We start from the raw sequence: 19,406 nt of genomic DNA, 5'->3' as shown, positions 1-19,406 counted from the left end.
TTGATTAAGAAAACGGGTTCGTGTTTATTTTAGTAATTTATTTATAAAAGACACTGGTAGGTAAATTGAAGAAATCAACACAAATAATGGAAGTTCAGTGAATTATTATTTATTCTCTTAATTAACTATAAATAACTGACCATTAAAAGAGTCTCTCATACATAATTTAACTTCTTACTCTAATCATTACAAAGTACAGGAAACATCATAAATCATTATCACATTTAAACAGTATAATACACAAATCATTAATTCATAAAATATCTCGAGAGAAAATTAACTAAAAATGGGTACACACTAATGACTAAACGAAGTAACTATCTTTAATGTGTAAATAAACTAGATCACAAAAGAGAAAGCCACAAACTCAACAGGAGACAACTACACATGAGGACAGACAGTCTGAGTTTGAACTCTGAACTAGAAGTTACACTAGTGATTTCACAAATAACACATTGTCCATTGTGGATTTTTTACAATGGACACAACAATAATTACATTAAAATACAAGCATCAGTGATGCACCAGAAAAACTATGCGCATCAACTCTCACTTCTTTGTCAAAACTATTTGGAAAAGCAAAATTTGTTAATACAAGAGAATCTACATTACAACTGGAAGTACAATACAACCAAACAAAGTTAACTATCAGCCAGAAAAAGAAAAAATACAAAGGTAGATGAGGTAGCACATTTCAAACAATTGGAGTCTGTTTATCCACTAATTTAGATGATTTCCCAGGAACAAATATGGGACGAGCAACAAACTTCACTTTTGGTCTTTGGCTTGAACTGGAAGTACATACTTCGAAACACTGTGGCTCATCATTTTCACAAGTAGGAACTTCAACACACTGTGGATCATCGTCACATGTGGGAACAGAACCATACCGTTGAACATTATGAGAAACATCAACTTCCACACTCTGTTTATCAATGGCATCAAGAAGATTTTTCTTTATTTCAATTTTTTCAAGTAACTTGGGTACTTTGCTCCGTTTACGTTGAATCTCCTTTTTCGACATTTTCTTTTTCATAAATGGTCGTATTTGACGTTTTAGTTTCTCGCACGATGTAATTTGCACAGTAGGAGCCATTTGTTGCAAGGGCATGTCCACACTGTTGACACCATTCACAACAGTTTCACACTGGGCCAAAGCACCCTTCAGAACAGCCTTTAAGTGAGGGTACAATAAATTTTTAACTGCGTCATGTTTTACAAAATTGGAGAGTTGTGATATTAACTGAACCATCTCTTGTTCTTCCTTCTCTCTCCTTTGGTCTGCTCTTTGCTGTATTTCATCTGTGGTTGCATCATCATCCATAGGGTTGTAGTAAAAGTCAACTTCTCCAGACATTTTCTCTTCATTCTGAGTGGCCTCACCAAAAGCAGAATGTACTCTGTGAATATGCTTACACAGTACAAAATCATCAGGGCAAGTACACATGTACATATGAGCACACAGATTTTGATGACACTCAGTTGCATGGCATTCAAAATAGCAATGATGTGGCTGAGTGCATACTGATGATATTTTAAATACTTTGTAGACCTCATTTGGATGAGATTGAGACTTAATTTGCCAGAACTTAGAGCCATTTTCGTCAAACTCCTGAACCTGGTCAGAAGAAATCTCAATTCCTCTTGTATGGCGTGCACTGATGTCCTGCATATATTGCTCTCGTGGGGCAACAGTGCAAATTGTAGTCTGTCTTCTACAATAATAATCTTCCTCTACATCCAGAAGCAACTTTAACAGGCTATCAATTCTTTTATTTGGCTTCCTTTTCAAATAAACTGTTTTGAGGATATTGTGAAATGCTTCAACAAACATGGTTGTTTCTACATTGCCATGGGGGAATCTCCTGAAACACTTAGCCCATTTGGCTCTTTTATGAATACAGTATTGTTTAAAATAATCTATGAATGCCTTTGTTTTCTTGTTGGACAGATATTTTTCAATGAAATACTGCATAACTAGATTGAATTCACTTTCCAAAAGACAGTCAATAATGACGCAAAGTTCTTTGAACATAAAATCTTCCAGCTCAGAATCTTTAACTTTCTTGTGCAATTCTTTTTGCATAGTGCGCTTAAAGTGCCAGTCACATAAAATATGTCTCAGCAGCTCATTGAAACCACAATTCATGGAATTTATGAGTGCAGGGTCATCATCTGTTATGACACAATTGACATTCAAGTCAGGGATTTTTGCTTTTATAGCCTCAAAAAAATATTTGAGCGTGTGCTCATCCATTTTACTGCTGATGCAATGAGCAAGAGGATATCCTCTGTTAAGCTCATCAACCCCCATTACATTTAACAGCTGACATGAATACTGATCCATGTCATGAGTGGCATCAACAATAAATATGGTTTCACTAGCCAACTTCATCATTTCAGCCTGTTCTTTGGTTTGCAACCCCAGCATGAAAATATCATTTGGCAGACTTTTGGCCGAATCTGGTCCATACACAAGTTCATGCCCGAATGGCTTATATATCAAGACTGGTGAGTAATCCTCAGCTTGCAGCAACTCAACATGCATGTGGACTGCTGTCGCATCATCGGAGGCCAGATTTCCAGCTGATGCCATTTGCCTCTTCCGTTCCCGCAAAGTTTTGACTTGAATAAAATCATTTCTTGTGAGCTGCTGCACAGTTGATCTATTGACCCTACTAAATTTGTCTCCTTTCAAATTTTTCAAAATTTTTCTGGGTGAAGCCCCAACAAGCAATAGTTTTTTAATATAAGAATTTGTAGCATTACTGATCGGTTGATGTTTAAGGTCGGCAACACACAGCTCATGATTATGAGTGGGATGGTACTCAACCTCCACACTTTGATCTGACTTTAACACTTTCATCATGGCAATACACATAAACCCAATTTTCATTTTGCCCTTTTTGTTTGCAGATTTTTTCTTTGGAGGTTTTGAACTTGACACAGAGGCATGATTACTGTCACTCTCATCTTCTAACTCTTCTGGGTCATGTTCTCCTACCTTCAATGGCTTTGAGCGTTTTACAGGGCCATCCTGCTGGCAGTAGAAATAGGTGCGACCATCCTTCTCACCAAACTGCTCCGAAAAATAAGAGAGCTGCCGTCTTTCTTCTTCATCTTTCCAGTTTAGAAATTCCTCCCAATTGGTAAACTTGAGGTTTTGTACAGGAAGTATTTTTGAAGCCTTTTCGTGTGAGGCCTGTAATCAAAGAAAGCAATATAATTAATATTATTATATTGACCATTAAGAAAGCAAATAGGCACTTCCTGGACATTACTCTACCTTAAGATGGTTGACAAGGGCAGTTTTATGCCAGAATTTTGCACCACATTTGGAAAATAAGCACCTGTGCCGTGTTCTGGAGTGGCTACCACTTGCTTGCTGGTCACAATGTTTCTTGTGCCTCACCAAGTTGTCTTTTCTTGCAAAACAAGTTCCACAGGACTCGCAGGAAATATTGTACTTAACAACAGAGGGATTTTTGGAGCATATTAATTTGTGACTCTTCAAAGTTTTTGGTGTTTTAAAAATCTTATCACAATATGAGCAGAGGAAATTAGTATCACTTTTGCCTGCAGTGTTTTTACACACAGTTTCCCTCAAACCTGCAATTCACGAAGAACAGAATGATTAAGGACTGTTCAAAAATCAAGGTATGTTTGTGTGATAAACACAGATTTCTGCTTAAGACAAACCATTTTCCACAGCTTTCCTTGGGTTTGGCTCAAAATCATCAGACAGATCTGCATTCGAATCTTCTTCTGGAGTTTCATTTGCATTTCCTTGGTCCAAATTCATGGTGGTGAAACAATTAACATGAGGCCGTTCAGGAACACTAAATTATGATAGCTGTTTTCAAAACAACTGGAATGATGAAACACTGAAAACAAGAGAACACAAGACTTAAGAATGCAGCATCAACAAAGGCAAAGAAACTTCTCACGTAAAGTTATAGACACATCAGAAATCAAGACTAGCATCAAACTGAAATTTAATGTAACTAGAGGTACTAAAAAGATAAGATTAACTTCTAAAATTCATAAAAACTTCAGGGAGCAGAGAGGTTATGGTTTGGCTGACCCGCAAAAGGATCAAAACTACTTTTTCCTATCATTTTTTCTAGAAGTAATTATTTTCAAGGCAATCTATGCAATCGTATTGTTGGAAAATGAGAGAAAACTCACTGTAGGATAGCTAACACATGAAAAAATCAAGATTTTAAAGATAGCTTGGGTATTCCCTCTCACCCACCAGCTCCGAACTTAAGTCCTATTTTCAATGATTTTGAGATTATAGGAAAGACAGAAAACTACACTTAACACAGATACATACCAAAAATAGATAATCCAGTTCAAGATGACAAAAATTCGGAAGGAAGCCGGCTGTTAGCGACGGGCGTCCTCTGGGCAGTGCAGGGTCTTGCAGGCCGGGCATGCCTCCTCCAGATGTGTTGTCCCTTCCTCTGCAACAAAGGCAAACAAACCCCCCTCCCCCGCCCTCTTCCCCTCCCCTTCATCCCCCCCCCCGCCTCCCCCGCCCACTTCCTAGCGGTACAGCCCAGCAATTTTACACTGCTTAAAATAAAATTTGAAAAAAAAAAGGAAACTCAGGAACAGTGCAGTGATATGGCTACTGCTGAGCGGGTACCATGATGTTTGGAAAATGCCATCAGGAATCAAGAATGGGGTCAGTAAAAGAAGGTAATGACTTGAAAGCATGAATGACTAAATAACTGAAACTCGCCCAAAAATATAATTAAAAGATGAATTGATTTAAAATTCCACATATGGGTAAGCAGAAATTATTTGAAAGAACCAGCACTTTTTGGAATAATATGTAATGTACCATGTTTATGGTAAATTATCCAAAGCCCATTGGTGAGTTAGGGGTGGGCGGTACTTCAATATATTGACTACAATTCCAATATTGAAGCGATTTACTGTACAAAGTGAAAAGCAACAAGTGTCAGTTCTGATTTCTATTCTTCTTCCTGACTCTGTTATGGACTCCGGCCAAGGCTCCACTATTGTCTCGCTTTCTGAAAGCACCCACCTAGCAAGGTGTCACTGTTGCCCAAACTATAAACTGGATCGCTCCTCAGAGCCAGCCAACAGTCGGTAGCCTAGTCTCGAGCTGTGTGAGTCTCCCAGTTTCCCAAATAAACCAAGTCAATCTCTACTCACTGTCGTCCTTTACCCGTCCTTCTCACTTAAGTATAAGTATTTAATGAACATTTGTGTGAAAGCAAATGCTCGGGAAGTAACACACATCAAATTAGTGAAGGCTCTAGTAGCACAGAACTATTGACAGCCTCATGCCTTGCCATTGATTTAAATAAATGTAAAACCAATGCATTACTAACTATGAAAATAACAAACGTATCCATAAAAACAAAATCAGGAATACCGTACTTGAGCTTTCTCAAAGCTTCAGCACATTTTCAAACGGCTAAACAGGTGGGTGCAGAGCAACCTCCCCACAAAATGTGCTGTGACATCTAGAATAGATTATTTAGATTTATATCCACAAGCTTGCTCAGTAGCATTTATTGAATAGGTTTGTGCTCAATTGAAAGGAAACAACAAAAAGCTTCACCATGTCCTTACCCGACTTAACCTATCTATAATCAAAGTAATCCTTGCTGAACTTTTGAAAGTGACACTTGATAATAGATAGAATGGTTCATTATCACCTCGTAATCCACATAAATAAATAATTTTACCAATTAACCACTGAAAAACGGTGAAAGTCATTTGTTACCGAGCACTCTGAACTGTATAAATAAAGACAAATACTCATCCTGCCGATGCTTTACGAGGAGCAGAGCAGTTGATGAAGCATTCTTCCTCAATGATCGAATCGGAGATATTTAGACAACTCATCTGGACAGAAAATAAACAGCCACCCGTTCTCTTAATGTCACTTTGACAACGAGACGACAACGTCATGGTTTCCTCCGCCTCTCCTCGTGGGGCAAATAACCCGACGGGTGTACTGCACATAGGCTCTCCACCTTGGCTCCGCAAACCCTGCCGTTTGCCAGACTCTTCGCTGCCTTGGCTTTGGCTCTGCTCTTCTTCCGCTGTTTGGCAGAGAGACAATCACAGCAGCAACAGAGATAAGAAGTCATTCCGGCCACCCGGGGAAATTTCGGGAGCTCCTGAACGATGGATATCTACGAATGGAGACGGTAACTAGGCAGCTGGAGACAGCTGCAGCTTTTTGCAGCTGTAGCTGCATTCCCCTTTCCTTTCCATTCTTTCCACTTGGAGATGAATTTCTCATGTTGCCGATTGGGGGGGGGGGGGGAAGAAGGAGAAGGGGGGGGGGGGCGACGGAGTTTTGGTTGGGTTTGGTTGACGAATGCAACCGTACGTTGTTGATGGGTGATAGCAAGTGTCGATGTAATGAAAACTTTAACTTTTCCTGTCTATTTCCCTAGGGTTGGCATTACTCGCTGAGTAATTAATTTTCCTGAATATTTCGAAGTTTTGTGCCGCGTGTGGCGTCAATATTGTGGCCTGCTGAAGCCTGTGAGGGAAGATGTGGTCTTTCTTCTCAAGGGATCCTTCAAAAGACTTCAACTATGAGATTGGAGAACCCGTCCCAGGACTTGGGGATAAGAGTATTTGGAAGTTACATAGAGCCAAGAAAAAGGCAAGTCTTTTAAATTTAGCCCTTTTCCAATATTTTCACTTCATGTTATGATTATGTTTGGCTATTTGCTACAACTGAATTGAAACAGGTGTGATTGACGAAAGCTTTAGTTCTGTTTTATTTTATATTTATTCAGTTTTATCTCCACTTTTAGGGGGCTGAAGAGGAAGTTTCTGTGTTTATGTTTGATATTAAAAATGGCAGTGAAACACAGCTTGATGTAGCTCGTTCATCAGTAAAGCGATTGAAAACCCTCCGTCATCCTAGCGTATTGACATATTTGGATAGCCTAGAGGTAAGCACAATATATTTATCAACATTCCTCTGGGAAGAAAAAAGAAAAACCTTTTATTGTTTTGCTTTGTTAATGTTTATCCTTTTTTTTGTCCCACAGACCGACAAAATGATTTTTATGGCGACTGAATTTGTGATCCCTCTTCAAACACGACTGGATAAGCTTTTAGAAACAGATGAAAAGGACAGGCAACTTGCTTATCAGCAAAGAGATCTCTACCTTGCATGGGGAATATTTCAAATAACTGTTAGTAATGATAAATGATGGTACACTTCTATGTTTTTATCATTAAAGAAAAATCAAATCACAACTTCTGATTTTCTCTTTTGTCTTTCAGCGAGCTTTAAGCTTTCTTAACAATGATGGAAACTTACGCCATAATAATGTGTGTATGTGGTCAGTGTTTGTGAATGCTGCTGGGGAGTGGAAGCTGGGTGGAGTGGAATATGTGGCTGGAACCACAGATGGAATTGGCCTACCTATCAAAATACTGCCAGCTCTAGATAAGTATGACCCCCCTGAGAAAGCCGATCCTGGTCGACAAAGACTGATAACAAAATGGTGAGCTTGATCATCAGTCAACCTTCAAATCATACCATTGTGTAACTTGTGCTCATAAACTTGTATCACCTGATTCGATTTTCCTCCCATTTCTCAGCTCAACAGACATGTGGGGCTTAGGTTGCCTTATTTGGGAAGTTTTTAATGGCCCACTCCCTGTTCAGTCTAGCCTCCAGCAATTAGAAAAGGTTTGCCTTTGTGTCTCCTGTACCAAAGTTAATAGATATATACTTTGTACGCATTGCTTAACATTTTGACTTGTTGGGTGCTCCAGGTTCCTCAGCAACTTAGTGGAGTTTATTGTGAGTTAGTTGGAGCTAATCCAGGATCTCGACCCAATCCTGCTGATGTGATAACCCGATGCCGTAAAACAAATGGGTATTTCAAGAATGACCTGGTTGACACACTTTTGTTCCTAGAAGAAATTCAAATCAAAGACAAAAGTGAGAAGAGCAAATTTTTTGGTTCCTTAACTCCATTGTTGGACAACTTCCCAAAGGATGTTTGTGTGAATAAAATTCTGCCACAACTGATTAATGCCTTTGTCTATGGAGATGCTGGATCATCAATTCTGGCTCCAATGTTCAAGGTTAGAGATAAATAGTTTAACATTAACTCTTTGTGTTTAATGAAAGTAGTGGTTGTAATAATGCCTCCATCATGATTTCCTTAGTTTTAATTTTGCTTTTCAATTTCTCAGCTTGGATCTCTTCTTGAAGAAGCTGAGTACCAAAAACAAATTGTCCCTTGCGTTGTAAAGCTTTTTGCTTCTAATGACAGAGCCACAAGAGTAAGGCTGCTCCAGCAATTAGAACTCTTCATTGGTAAGACAAAGTGGTGGACAAAAAAGAATTGTCTAGTAGGTTTTTCCAGAACTCATGAAATTTCACCTCTGTGGATTTTTTTCTGTGTAGGTCATTTGCAGTCAGCAACAGTGAATGATCAGATATTTCCTCAAATCGCCCATGGGTTCATGGATACCAATCCAACTATAAGGGAACAAACAGTCAAGTCAATAATTCACCTTGCACCAAAGCTAAATTATAATAATCTAAATGTGGAAGTACTGCGTCACTTTGCTCGTTTACAAGCTAGAGATGATCAAGTAAGTTCTTATAGTTATTCACCTTTTTCAGGCATGCATGTTTATTCTGTATGTTACGATTTCCTAAATTCTATTTTGAACATTGGATTGTTTTATTTATTTTACTTACCTCTTTTCTTCAAACAGGCTGGAATCCGGACAAACACAACTGTGTGTTTGGGAAAAATTGCACAGCATCTTCACCCTCAAATTAGACAGCGTGTTCTTGTTTCTGCTTTCATCCGAGCTATGAGAGATACTTTTCCACCCACAAGACAAGCAGGTAAATCTGCCTTCTCCATGTTGTTTTGTTACAAGTCTAAAAAAACAGTTCTAAACAATTGTTAATTCCTATTACAGGAGTCCTAGCTTTGGCTGCAACGCAGCAATACTTTTTATTATCAGAAGTAGCAAACCGCATATTACCTGCGTTGTGTCCGCTTTCACTGGATCCAGACAAGTCTGTTCGAGAGGCCCTTTTCAGAACTCTGAAGGGATTTCTCGGGAAGCTAGAAAAGGTGTCCGAAGATCCTACTTTGCGAGAATCTATGGGTAAGCTGATTGTGATTCATTTGCTCTTTACTTTACTTCAATTCTGCCTTTAATTATTACCTATGTGTTCCTTCCTTACACAGAGGCTGACGTACACACAGCTACACCTAGTTTATCTAATGCAGCTGCTACCTGGGCAGGATGGGCAGTTACAGCTGTGACTGCCAAATTCTACCGAAGTCAGTCTGACACCGTTAAATCTTCAGTTGTCTCTCAGCATAGCAGAATGCTCAGCAAGCCGGGGTCCTTAGGTAAAAATATATCAACTTGACCTCAGCCAATATCTGGTGCTAAATTTGTTATCTGATGATTATTTTTTTAAATGTTTCAGAACAACCCTCAAGCAGCAGCATATCAACAACCACCTCAAGTGTAACCAGTATGACATCCTTGGAGCAAGAGCAGGAGTTCAGTAATCGGTCAGTCTCAGACTATGATGAGACATGGGACACTGAAAATTGGGGAGATATGGATGTAAGTTGATTTGAACAAAGTTTGATTGTATTTAAAAACTCTTGCCCTGAACACTTCAGTTAGGATTGCTAAATTTTAATGGATTTTCTTTTAAATTTCGCGTTTTTGGATAGACCTTAGCTGCTCAGAGCTCTACAGAACACCCTCGTAGTCCTGGACCTGGAACACCTGGTGCCTCGGGGACCAGTTTGAGCACACGGTCTAATGATGGCTGGGACACAGAGGAGTGGGGCAGCTTGGACGAAACTCCTGTAAGACTTAGTTCTCCAAATAAATAGTTTTTCATTTTTCTATAATCTTCTAATGTGGAAACCCTTCTCCTTTATTTTTCTAAGGAGCTGAATAGCCCAGAGGCTGTAGAAGGCTGGGGAGCCCCTGACTTCCCTGGGTCAGATGAGATGCCTCGCTCTGCAAGCATGTACAGTACTTGGGCTGAGACCAACAAGGACAAAGATGACCTCTCCATCGAATCTAATAAAGGCCATGTAAGTAAAATTACTTCCTATCCTTTAAGAATTCCGTTTCCATCCCTCTTGTGGATACATATCTTCCTGTAAACTACCTTCTTTACTTAACCATGGTTTTGTCTAAGTTTCCATTGGAAATACCAGTCTCTCATACACATAAATTGAACTCATGATTTAACTTTCATAAGATAATTACTAGATAAAACTTTTTATTTTTTTAAAATTTTCTTTATTTTGGATGATGTAGGCTGATGCTCGTAGCCCAGGGAGTCGCAGCGGTGGCAGCACAGGGGCGGGCACTGGCGGAAGCGGCAGTGGTGGGGGCGGCTGGGAGGACACCGAGTGGGAGCCGATGGAGGCTGGAGCGACTGCCGCTGGTAGGTGCACGCACTCTTATCCTTCTAACTTATGCCAGTATGCCATAAAGTAGTTTGATTTAAATAAATTTTGTTATTTTAATCACAGCAGGGCGCCACGATGAGGCTCGCAGGAGGAGAGAGGAAAAGAAACTGCAGAGACAAAAGGAGCTGGAACTACGTCGAGCTAGTCGCACCTCTACTGGGCCAATGAAGTTGGGAGCAAAAAAGGTGTGATCACAGTGTCCCTGATAAGTACTTATTTTATTGGAAAAAACAAACAAACAAACCAAAACATGATTATTTATAGAAGCATGGTACATCAAATATTGGTGGTCCCTAGATCAGTACTGTAAAGTATACCTTTGGCTCTATCATAACTTTAACACCTTAAAAACTAATGTAGGTTGGTAGATTTCTCAATAATTGACCAACTGAACAAAATATGATTGATTTGATTGTCTTTAGGATCCCGTACTATTTTAACAGTAGCTGTCTATCTTTCCCTCCTTCTGCCTCCTATTGTTTTGAAACCTTTTTTTGTCTCTGTGTGCTAGAAGGGGTGAGGTATGTTGTTTTCTAATGAATTTTTCAGTAAGATAATGGTTCCTATAAATTATCTCTGAAGAATAAATAATTGTTACCATTTGTGCATTGTTGAGGACAGTGAATTGGCGCCTAGTCTTGTCTTGCCTTAGTGATTCTTACTTTTCCATCAATAGTTTATATTGTGTAATCTCTGGTAAAGTTATTCAATTTATAAGTATCAAACCATGAACGGTAATATGTACTTTTTAAACATCGTGCCTTTCTACTCAATCTTTCCTTCCCATCTGTAATTCTTTCGGGGCAAAGCTGAGTTCATATTGCGTTTTGTGAGGCGTGTAGTACTTCGGTCAAAATGAGATAAATCTTAATTAAAATTAACTATGTTAATGTGGAAGTAAGATCATCAGGAGTGCAATATTTATTTTGTATTCTCAAGGTATAAGTTCATACAACATCTGTTCACAAAATGTGCCACTTTTTCACTCTGAATCACACTTGCAATATCATTCCAACTGCTTCTCAAACATTTTTTTGCTTTTTAGTTTGATGTGACAGGTTTTTCTCTTTTCTGTCTTATTGCAGAACAGTTTTTCTGCATAGTTTTCCTCAAAATTTAGGGAGGAAGTGCCTAATTGTGTAAGTGGTGTTTCTTTACAAGACTTAACCTTTGCTTTATATATTTATTCTCAAATTAACTGAGAAATGATATTCTGTGTTTAAAGGTTTTTGATGTTGATCATTTTATATCTTTCTATGAGACTGTGTCCGGTTTGCATAGTCATTAGTTTTACTGTTGTGTATAGATATACTTTTATACGTTTTGTACATAATACCAGAATTTCAATTTTTGTGCTGATATCAAATTTGATTTGTCTATCAAACTTTAAACTATCAAATCATGTCTTTTGAAATGAATCAATTCAATGCTTTTTTTTTTTTTGGTGTGTGTGTTGGTGTACATATAAGCATGTACATTGATAAACTGGTTTCTGATATGGCTGTGAGTCCTTGTTATTGAGTTTCACTCTGAATTTGATATTATAGTGGCCAACTTTGCGCAATATGTGTCAATAATTGTGCATTGCTGTTCTTTGAGACTAAGGTCAAATAATTTTAAATCCTTAAGGTGCGCAAGTGACTCCAGTAACACCTTTCTGCGCTAAGCTTGCAACACTGTTCTCTACACTATGGGTCACCATAATTGTATAACTACCCCCATTGGAACAAGTTTCAAGAAATTCCCCCCAATAATATGTAGTTGTCATGGTGTGCTGGTTGGCAAAATATGAATGTGGTGTTAATGGATTAACGTGGAAAGGTCAATTGTGATGTTTTGTGTGTATCACCCTGAAGCAAGCTTCCTTATGCCTTTAGATTAGAGAGTTGTTGTTCTAGTGTATATGATTAATTTGCCATACATGATTATTAGGGATAGCAGTTTACCTGTTTGATTCAGTTCTTATTTTTCAGTAGAATTATTTTCATCTCTCCTCATCTTTGTCTGTTAAACTACTGCTTGCCTTTGCTTCTTTGTGTCAAACATAATAGAAAATATCTGTAGTTTTGAATGTCTGTAGTGTTGTCTTTAGGAGTGTGGTGTAGGCACAAACTTGTAATTGACTGGTTGTTGGCAACACAATTTTGTCGGAGCGTTTGAGCCGCTACGTAACTTAAGTGATCAATAAAGACATGGCCACATGTTCACAGACGTTTGATGCTCTTGCCCCGACCGAGACACCGACACAGACACGCGCTCCCTTCGAGTCAAACACGCCACCACTCGGGAAAAGGGAGGCGGGGTGGGGGTGGGGGAAGGCCCAGACTGACCGCAAACAGGATCCATTTAATATGAGCGTCGTTTTCCACACTCTTCCCTTCCCAGCCCGCTGGCCGCTGGCGTGTGTGGTGTGTGCACTGCACTGCACGCCAAGTCTCGCGCTAAGTGTCACGAAGGCCCGTCGCTTCCCATACGTTCCCACACGGACGCCTGCGGATGCCGAAGTTGTGGAGTTCGATGTCGTTCCACCGACTGGACTGGACTGCGTCCGGTTCCACTGCTCGCACTCCTCATTCTGTCCCTCTCGCACCCCTGTGGCGCACTCTACGAGTGCAAGAGAGACAGCGCGCAACGGAATGGCATGACGGGTGCCATGACCCCTTACGAAGTGAGGGTAGGCCGTCCCGCTAAGCACCCCTGTCCGCGGGACAGCGTAGCTACCCGGCGTTCCGAAGCGCGAAGCGCGTTACAAGCCTCCCCTGGAGCCGCGGCCAGGCCCGCAGCCAGGCGGGCAGGGCGGTCATTCCCCGTCCGATCTAGAAGCAACGGGTTGGCCGGGCCGACAGGGCGGCATCCCGACATGCTCACAGGCCGCAGTAATGAGTGCGACGGAGACGGCTTGCAGCGCCCCGTCTCGCTCCCACCCCCGAGACTGGCAGGAGGAGTCCTCCCCGCCGCCCGCCTCGCCCGCCTCGCCCGCCTCGCCCTCCATGTGGGGGAAGGGCAGAACTGGTGGGCCATCGGGGGCATTGGGGGCACAGGGCGCGCGGGCAGCCTGCCCTCAGCCCTGGCGGCCCTGGCGGCCCTGGCGGCCGTCACAGGGACAGGGCTGGCCGCACAGTGGGACGGGACGGGGCCGTGCTGCCGCGTGCTGCCGTGCCGCGCTGCCCTGCCGCTTGCAGCCCGACCACAGGTGCCCCCGGGTACCAGGTGCCACTGCCAGTGCACAGCCCGTGCCGAGGCCTGCTGGCCTGCTCCCCGCCTCAGGCCCAGGCGATGGCCCAGGCAATGGCCCAGGCCGCCCAGGCCCGCGCGCATCGCGCCTAGTGGCAGTAGGCTGGACCAGCTGTAGGCGACATGGGCCCGCTGGCGCGCTGGGCTGTACGAGCCCTTGGTTCTTGTACGGGCCGCGCGGGGAAGGGCCGCGCGGGGAAGGGCCGGGCAGGGCCGGGAAGGGCGCAGGGAGGGGGTGCGACCCGAAGGGCGGGGGAGGGGCCGTGCGCAGCCATAGCCCCATTGAGCCGGGCGCGCGGGGCCGCGTGGGGCACGACGGAGCCCTGCGGGGCTGGCGGGGCCGGGCGATCAATACGGACAGACCGTATGACGTCAGCGTGGCTCCACTCGCCATTGGTTTAGATTTAACGCATCCCCTTATTTATTAACGGCCATGAATGAGCCATGAGCAAATGGCAAAACGCAGCGGGGCGTGGAAACGGCGGAGGAGGCGGCGGTGGCAGCACGACGATACATGTCTGCCCGCTCCGCTCCGCGTCCCGCGTCCCGCGCTCCGCCGCGCAGCGGCGGTGGCGTGGCGGCCAGAGGCGGCCAGAGGCAGCCAGAGGCCAGAGGGGAGGTTGACGTCGGCCGACCCCCCTGCCCCAGCCGCCCGTACCGTGCCGTCCCGGCCGTGCCCCGCCGCGCAGCGCCGCGCAGCGCCGCGCCAGCCAGGGGGATGGCGGCACGGCGGGAGCGGGCCGGGCGGGCAGGCCGGGCGGGCAGGCCGGGCGGGCCGCTGTCGCACAGCTGTCGAGCCGCGGGCCTTTCATGCCGCCTCGGCGCGGACGGCGCGGACGGCGCGGGGATGATTGGCCGGCCGGCTGCAGGCTGTCTCTCTCGCACCCTTAGGGGACGCCCGAGCGCGAGAGAGACAGAGCGACGAGAGCAGTGATCGGAATCAGACTGCTGCAGCACGTTGCTACGCTGCACCGTCGTCAGGCTGTCAGCCCGTCAAGCAGCAGGCCTCTCACGCCGCCTCCGAGCGGGCCGCGTGCCGCGTGGGGCTGATTGGCTGGTCGGCTGCAGCGCGCTGCATCGCTACACCGCTGCCGCGTCGTCGACCCGCCAGCCCGTCAGGCAGTCGGACAGTCCGGCCTGTCATCCCGTCACGCCGGTACACGGCCAGCCGAGCGGCCAGCCGAGCGGCCAGCCGAGCGGCCAGCCGAGCGGCCAGCCGAGCGGCCAGCCGAGCGGCCAGCCGAGCGGCCAGCCGAGCGGCCAGCCGAGCGGCCAGCCGAGCGGCCGAGGCCGAGCCGGCCAGCCGAGCGGCCAGCCGAGCGGCCAGCCCGGAGCCGGCCAGCCGAGCGGCCAGCCGAGCGGCCAGCCGAGCGGCCAGCCGAGCGGGCCCGCCGAGCGGCCAGCCGAGCGGCCAGCCGAGCGGCACACCGAGCGCCAGCCGAGCGGCCAGCCGAGCGGCCAGCCGAGCGGCCAGCCGAGCGGCCAGCCGAGCGGCCAGCCGAGCGGAGCCGAGGACCGAGCGGCCAGCCGAGCGGCCAGCCGAGCGGCCAGCCGAGCGGCCAGCCGAGCGGCCAGCCGAGCAGAGCCAGCACGAGCAGGCCAGCCGAGCGGCCACCGAGCGGCCAGCCGAGCGGCCAGGCGGCCCGAGCGGCCAGCCGAGCGGCCAGCCGAGCGCCAGCCGAGCGGCCAGGGTGGCGCCGACGGCGCGGAGCGCGGCAGCCGATGCGGCAGCAGCGGCTGCAACCAACGGCCAGCCGGGAAGCGCCAGCCGCCGTGTCGCAGCCTAGACGAAGTGGCGTGAGGACAGGAATAGGCCCCTGCAAAGGCGGCAAGCCGGCGCAGCCAAGCCGCGTCGCGCTAGCCCACCCTCTTCCTCTTCCCCTGGACCCTGTCACACGTGGAAAGGGGCACAGAATTGGCCGAAACCCGCAGAGGGCCCGGAGAAGTGGCGAACACTCTGCGGACAGCCTGCAGCTCGAGCTGGAGCGCGAGAGGGGGAGGGACGTTTTGGGCACCGTTGCGGGCAGAGCTGATAACAAAGGAGGGAAAAGGAGTGACAAGAGACTGAGAAGAGAGAGGAGTGAGGAAGAGAAAGAGAGAGAGAGAGAGAGAGGCGACACCACTGTGCGGAATCGCGAGCGCTCGAGGCTGCCGAGGCTGGCGAGGCTGCCGAGGAGGGGGTGGGGACGGCGCGGAGCGCGGAGCCATGCGGAGCAGCATAGGCTGAAAACAAAGGCGCCGGGAAAAGAAAGGTGTCAACAAGCCTAGAACAAGAAAGTGGACGTGAGGAAGAGAATAGGCCGCCCCGGCAAAGGGGCAGGCAAAGGCGCAGGGCGCAGCCAAAGGCGCTAGCTTTCGCGGCTAGCCCCCCCCCCCACTCCTCCTTTGCTCGCGTATCCCATGTCCACCCCGTGCTCGTGTACCTCATGCTCGGGTCCCCCATGCTCTTTGTACACCGCGCATCTCCGCCTGTACCCTGTGCTCGTGTGCCCCGTTCTCGTGTTTAGTGCTCGTGAACTCCGTGCTAGTGAGTTTTGTGTACTCGACCCCGCGAGCCATACTGTAGCTGGGGTGACTTGGGCACGTTGCGGTGCGGTCCTTTTGATGCGTGTTCAAAGTCAACTTTTAACCAGTAAGATGACAATTTTCACCTAGTTTAGTTTAGTTTAGTTTAGTTTAGTTTAGGAGAGCGACTGTCTATCCAACAGTCACTGCAAATCCAGAGGCGATACACGAGTATCTTTTTTGGCGATACAACTGAGTATCGCCTACAAACGGCCTTATCGAAAAGTCTTGCCTTCAAAACGGCGAAAATTGCCAAAAATCGCCAAAATTCGGCGATACTTTTGAGTATTGCCAAAATCTGGCAACTAGTCCCCTTGATATGTCCCAAGTTCATTGTCAAATCTTGGCAATACTCAAAAGTATCGCCAAGTTTTGGCGATGCTTTTGTGTATCGCCGTTTTGTAGGCTAGATATTTCGGTAAGGCCATTTGTTGGCGATACTGAATTGTATCGCTAAAAGGATACTGAAAGTGTCACCTTTGGATTTCGAGTGGTGACTCGAATTAGTTAAACAGCCACATTCATGGTCAAAATAATGGATTTTAGGCAGTCTCCAAATCACCCGGCTTGCTGAAGTTTCCTCGGTTCCTTTTCTGGTCACGCACCTCGTTCTCCCAAATGAAAACCCGTGCTCTGAAACTCTGTGCTCTTCTCGCACCCCGCGTGCTCTCCTCGCACGCTCCTTGCGTGCCCTCCTCCCACCCTGCGTGCTCTCCTCGCACGCACCCTGCGTGCTCTCCTCGCGCGCCGTGCTCTCGCACCCCGTGCTCTCCTCGCCACCTTCCCGCGGGCAGGCAAACCGCGGGCAGCAGCAGCCTAGGTTGGCAACGGGAGAGAGAAGGAGGAATAACTACACACACGGGAGGGAGGGAGGTGGCGCCGCGGGGCGGGGAAGGGCGGGGAAGGGCGGGGCAGGGCGGGGGTGGCCGATGCGGTAATGTTGCGGGAGTGCCTTGGCTCCGCCTGCTCCGGCGAGGCCCTTCTCCCTCCCCTCCGCCCTTCCCCTTTCCCCGCTCCCATTCCCCCGTTCCGTGACGCTGTGCCACGCCATGCGGGCGCGGCGGGGCGCGGCGGGGCGCGGCGGGGCGCGGCGTGGGGAGAGAGCCGCGGGACGGGGTGTGAGGGCGGCGGGTACGAGGCCAGGCCGGGCCAGAGCGCGGCGAGGGTGGCGTGTGGGGTGGGAGGGAGCTGGGCTTTGCAGGCCGCGTTGGGGGTGGGGCTGGCGGGGAAGGCGGGGCTGGTGGGGCACGCGGGGCGAGCGGGGCGGTCGGGGCGGTTGGGCCAGTACAGGGGCCTTCGCCTCCCTTAACCTCGTGGTGCCCCTCTGCCTTGGCCGTGCTCGCCGTGCTAGTGGAGAGACAGACGGCGAGGAGGGAGGGTGCGCCGCGCCGCGCCCGTGTATCCCTTTGGACCTTTGGAGTGGATTGGAGTGCCTCAATCGGGCTTGGTGCTTCGCCCTCGCGTCCTCGCCGTGCCCAGAGCCCTAGGACTTCGTGACTTGTCGCCGCGCACCGTGCCGACTCGGGGGCGTCACCGAGCTGGGCGCCCTTAGGGCCGCCCGAAGGGCCCCGCGTGCCGTGTGTCGTGGTGGTGTAGGGTGCTATGTGATGTGGGCCAGGCCGACCGGCCCCCAGGCCCCAAGCCCAGGCCGTGGCCGAGGCCCAGGCCGAGGCCGTGGCCAGCACTCAGTGGCGTGGCCATGCATGGGCCCAGCGTGCGGCCGTGCGCTCCGCCGTGCGTCCCGCCGTCGCCGTGCCTGTGCACTGTGTCCTTGCTCGGCCCTCTCTTCGGCCGGCCGCGCGGCCCCAGCGCCAGGCCAAAGCCTAGGCCAAAGGCCAGGCCCCCGCTAGGCATTGGGCAGAGATGCCGTAGCCCGCCCAGGCCTGGGGCTGTGGCCGGGGCCGGGGCCACCCGCGGCGAAGGGGCCGCACGTGTGGCCGCACGCGCGGCCGGGGCAGCCGGGGCAGCCGGGGCCAGGGCGTGTGCCGTGGTCGTGGCCGGGCCCGGGGAAGGCCGTCGAGGCCGTGGACGCCGTGGACGCAGACGCCCTGCAATCCGAGGACGTCGTCGAGGTGCTGGGGGACAGCATGGCCGCCATGCCCGACCTATCGCACCTCACGCCCGAGGAGCGGCAGATCATCGAGTCCGTGATGATGCGACAGAAGAGGGAGGAGGAGCACGAGAACGAGATCATGAGGTAAGCCCCGCCATCACACGCCGCTGCTCCCCCCGCACCCTCCTCGCCTCAGTAAACAAACAGGGAGGGGGCTGAGGGGGGCGTCCCACCCGGCCGGCGCGTGCATCCCCTCCCCCTCCCCTCCCCTCCGCGGCCCTCTTAATCGCAATCCGCCGCGCCGCGCCACGCCGCGCCACGCCGCGCCACGCCACACCTCGCTGCACGCTGCGCCACGTTAGGTCCGCCAGGCTCCGCCAGGCGAGGCAGCCGAATTCATCGCTGCTTTCGCAGGAATGTTTGGGGGTGTGCTCGGCAGGGCGCGGCAGCTCGGCGCGGCAGCTCGGCGCGGCTCTGCGCTTCGGCGCGGACGAGCCGAGAAGCGGCAAGCGGCGCCACGGCACGCCGTGCGCACACCGCTCACCGCACACCGAGCGCACACCGCACACCCAGTGCGCACACCGCAGCGGCGCAGACCGAGGCAGCCCGAGGCAGCGAAACGCGCGCCAGGCAGCAGACTGATTCCGACAGTCGTTGTCGCGCTGTCTCTCTCACACTCGTGGGGAATGTGTGCGAGAGAGACAGACGACAGTCGGAATCAGTCTGCTGATTCCAATCGTCGCGGGCTGTCAGTGCCGCGCGGTGCCGCGCCCCACGTCCCACGAGTGCGAGAGAGACAGCGCGACAAAATCGCTGTTCGCAATGAGCCTGCGCGCACCGCGCACCGCACCGCGCACCGCACCGCGATCGACATCAATGGGCCTTCAAATGTTTTGTTACGCGCAGCTTGTTGTCGTGGCCAGCGTGAAGGGGGAAGGGGGGGGGTGCGGCAAGGGCAGCCGCACGGTTCGAGTGAGTCGGATCGAGTTCATTCAAGGCACAAGGGCGGATAAACAACACGTCTTGCTGGAAGGGGGTCTGTCGGGAAGGAAAGGGGG

The 19,406-nt window shown here is 48.9% G+C and overlaps 3 protein-coding genes across 7 annotated transcripts in view; 2 read left to right on the top strand and 1 right to left on the bottom strand.

Moving 5' to 3' along the window:
- Positions 1-84: 84 nt before the first annotated feature.
- Positions 85-4,494, bottom strand: LOC117651133. Its single transcript, XM_034394918.1, has 4 exons — positions 4,337-4,494; positions 3,700-3,884; positions 3,287-3,609; positions 85-3,202 (listed from the first exon to the last, which is right to left on the bottom strand). Exons 2-4 carry the CDS (start codon positions 3,800-3,802, stop codon positions 695-697), a joined length of 2,934 nt encoding a protein of 977 aa, XP_034250809.1. The 5' UTR covers positions 3,803-3,884; positions 4,337-4,494; the 3' UTR covers positions 85-694.
- Positions 4,495-6,062: 1,568 nt separating this feature from the next.
- LOC117651135 (N-terminal kinase-like protein) lies at positions 6,063-12,703 on the top strand. 4 transcript variants are annotated; one of them, XM_034394921.1, is made up of 17 exons: positions 6,063-6,194; positions 6,447-6,661; positions 6,816-6,956; positions 7,056-7,202; positions 7,294-7,517; positions 7,615-7,705; positions 7,792-8,106; positions 8,218-8,341; positions 8,432-8,622; positions 8,749-8,884; positions 8,962-9,153; positions 9,237-9,404; positions 9,485-9,627; positions 9,741-9,878; positions 9,963-10,112; positions 10,342-10,471; positions 10,560-12,703. In XM_034394921.1, the coding sequence occupies exons 2-17, from the start codon at positions 6,548-6,550 to the stop codon at positions 10,685-10,687; spliced, it is 2,532 nt and encodes an 843-aa protein (XP_034250812.1). In that variant the 5' UTR covers positions 6,063-6,194; positions 6,447-6,547; the 3' UTR covers positions 10,688-12,703. The 4 variants fall into 4 exon arrangements, with proteins under 4 accessions (XP_034250812.1, XP_034250811.1, XP_034250813.1 ...); XM_034394920.1 differs by lacking the exon at positions 6,063-6,194 and adding an exon at positions 6,329-6,375; XM_034394922.1 differs by lacking the exon at positions 6,063-6,194 and adding an exon at positions 6,348-6,408 and having other exon boundaries at positions 6,494-6,661.
- Positions 12,704-18,283: 5,580 nt separating this feature from the next.
- Positions 18,284-19,406, top strand: part of LOC117650286 (regulating synaptic membrane exocytosis protein 2) — a 53,592-nt gene continuing 52,469 nt past the window's right edge. For both annotated transcript variants that reach the window (XR_004588027.1, XM_034393591.1), the window contains exon 1: positions 18,284-18,492. Coding sequence is in view for 1 of the 2 variants with exons in the window: in XM_034393591.1 (XP_034249482.1) it covers positions 18,383-18,492 (110 nt within the window). In the remaining variant the exon portion in view is untranslated. The remainder of the gene's footprint in view (positions 18,493-19,406) is intronic.

Source organism: Thrips palmi, unplaced genomic scaffold, assembly GCF_012932325.1.
Source record: "Thrips palmi isolate BJ-2018 unplaced genomic scaffold, TpBJ-2018v1 HiC_scaffold_5, whole genome shotgun sequence".
NCBI classification, from domain to species: domain Eukaryota; kingdom Metazoa; phylum Arthropoda; class Insecta; order Thysanoptera; family Thripidae; genus Thrips; species Thrips palmi.
This window is presented reverse-complemented; position numbering and strand designations above follow the sequence as displayed.

Excerpts from the sequence above, each read along its gene's own strand:
- LOC117651135 (XM_034394921.1), top strand. The coding sequence starts at position 6,548 with ATGTGGTCTTTCTTCTCAAGGGATCCTTCAAAAGACTTCAACTATGAG. Across the intron at positions 6,957-7,055 it reads CATATTTGGATAGCCTAGAG|ACCGACAAAATGATTTTTAT; the intron begins GTAAGCACAATA and ends TTTGTCCCACAG. Across the intron at positions 8,107-8,217 it reads TTCTGGCTCCAATGTTCAAG|CTTGGATCTCTTCTTGAAGA; the intron begins GTTAGAGATAAA and ends TCAATTTCTCAG.
- LOC117651133 (XM_034394918.1), bottom strand. The coding sequence starts at position 3,802 with ATGAATTTGGACCAAGGAAATGCAAATGAAACTCCAGAAGAAGATTCG. Across the intron at positions 3,610-3,699 it reads AAGGAAAGCTGTGGAAAATG|GTTTGAGGGAAACTGTGTGT; the intron begins GTTTGTCTTAAG and ends CGTGAATTGCAG. Across the intron at positions 3,203-3,286 it reads CCCTTGTCAACCATCTTAAG|GCCTCACACGAAAAGGCTTC; the intron begins GTAGAGTAATGT and ends CTTTGATTACAG.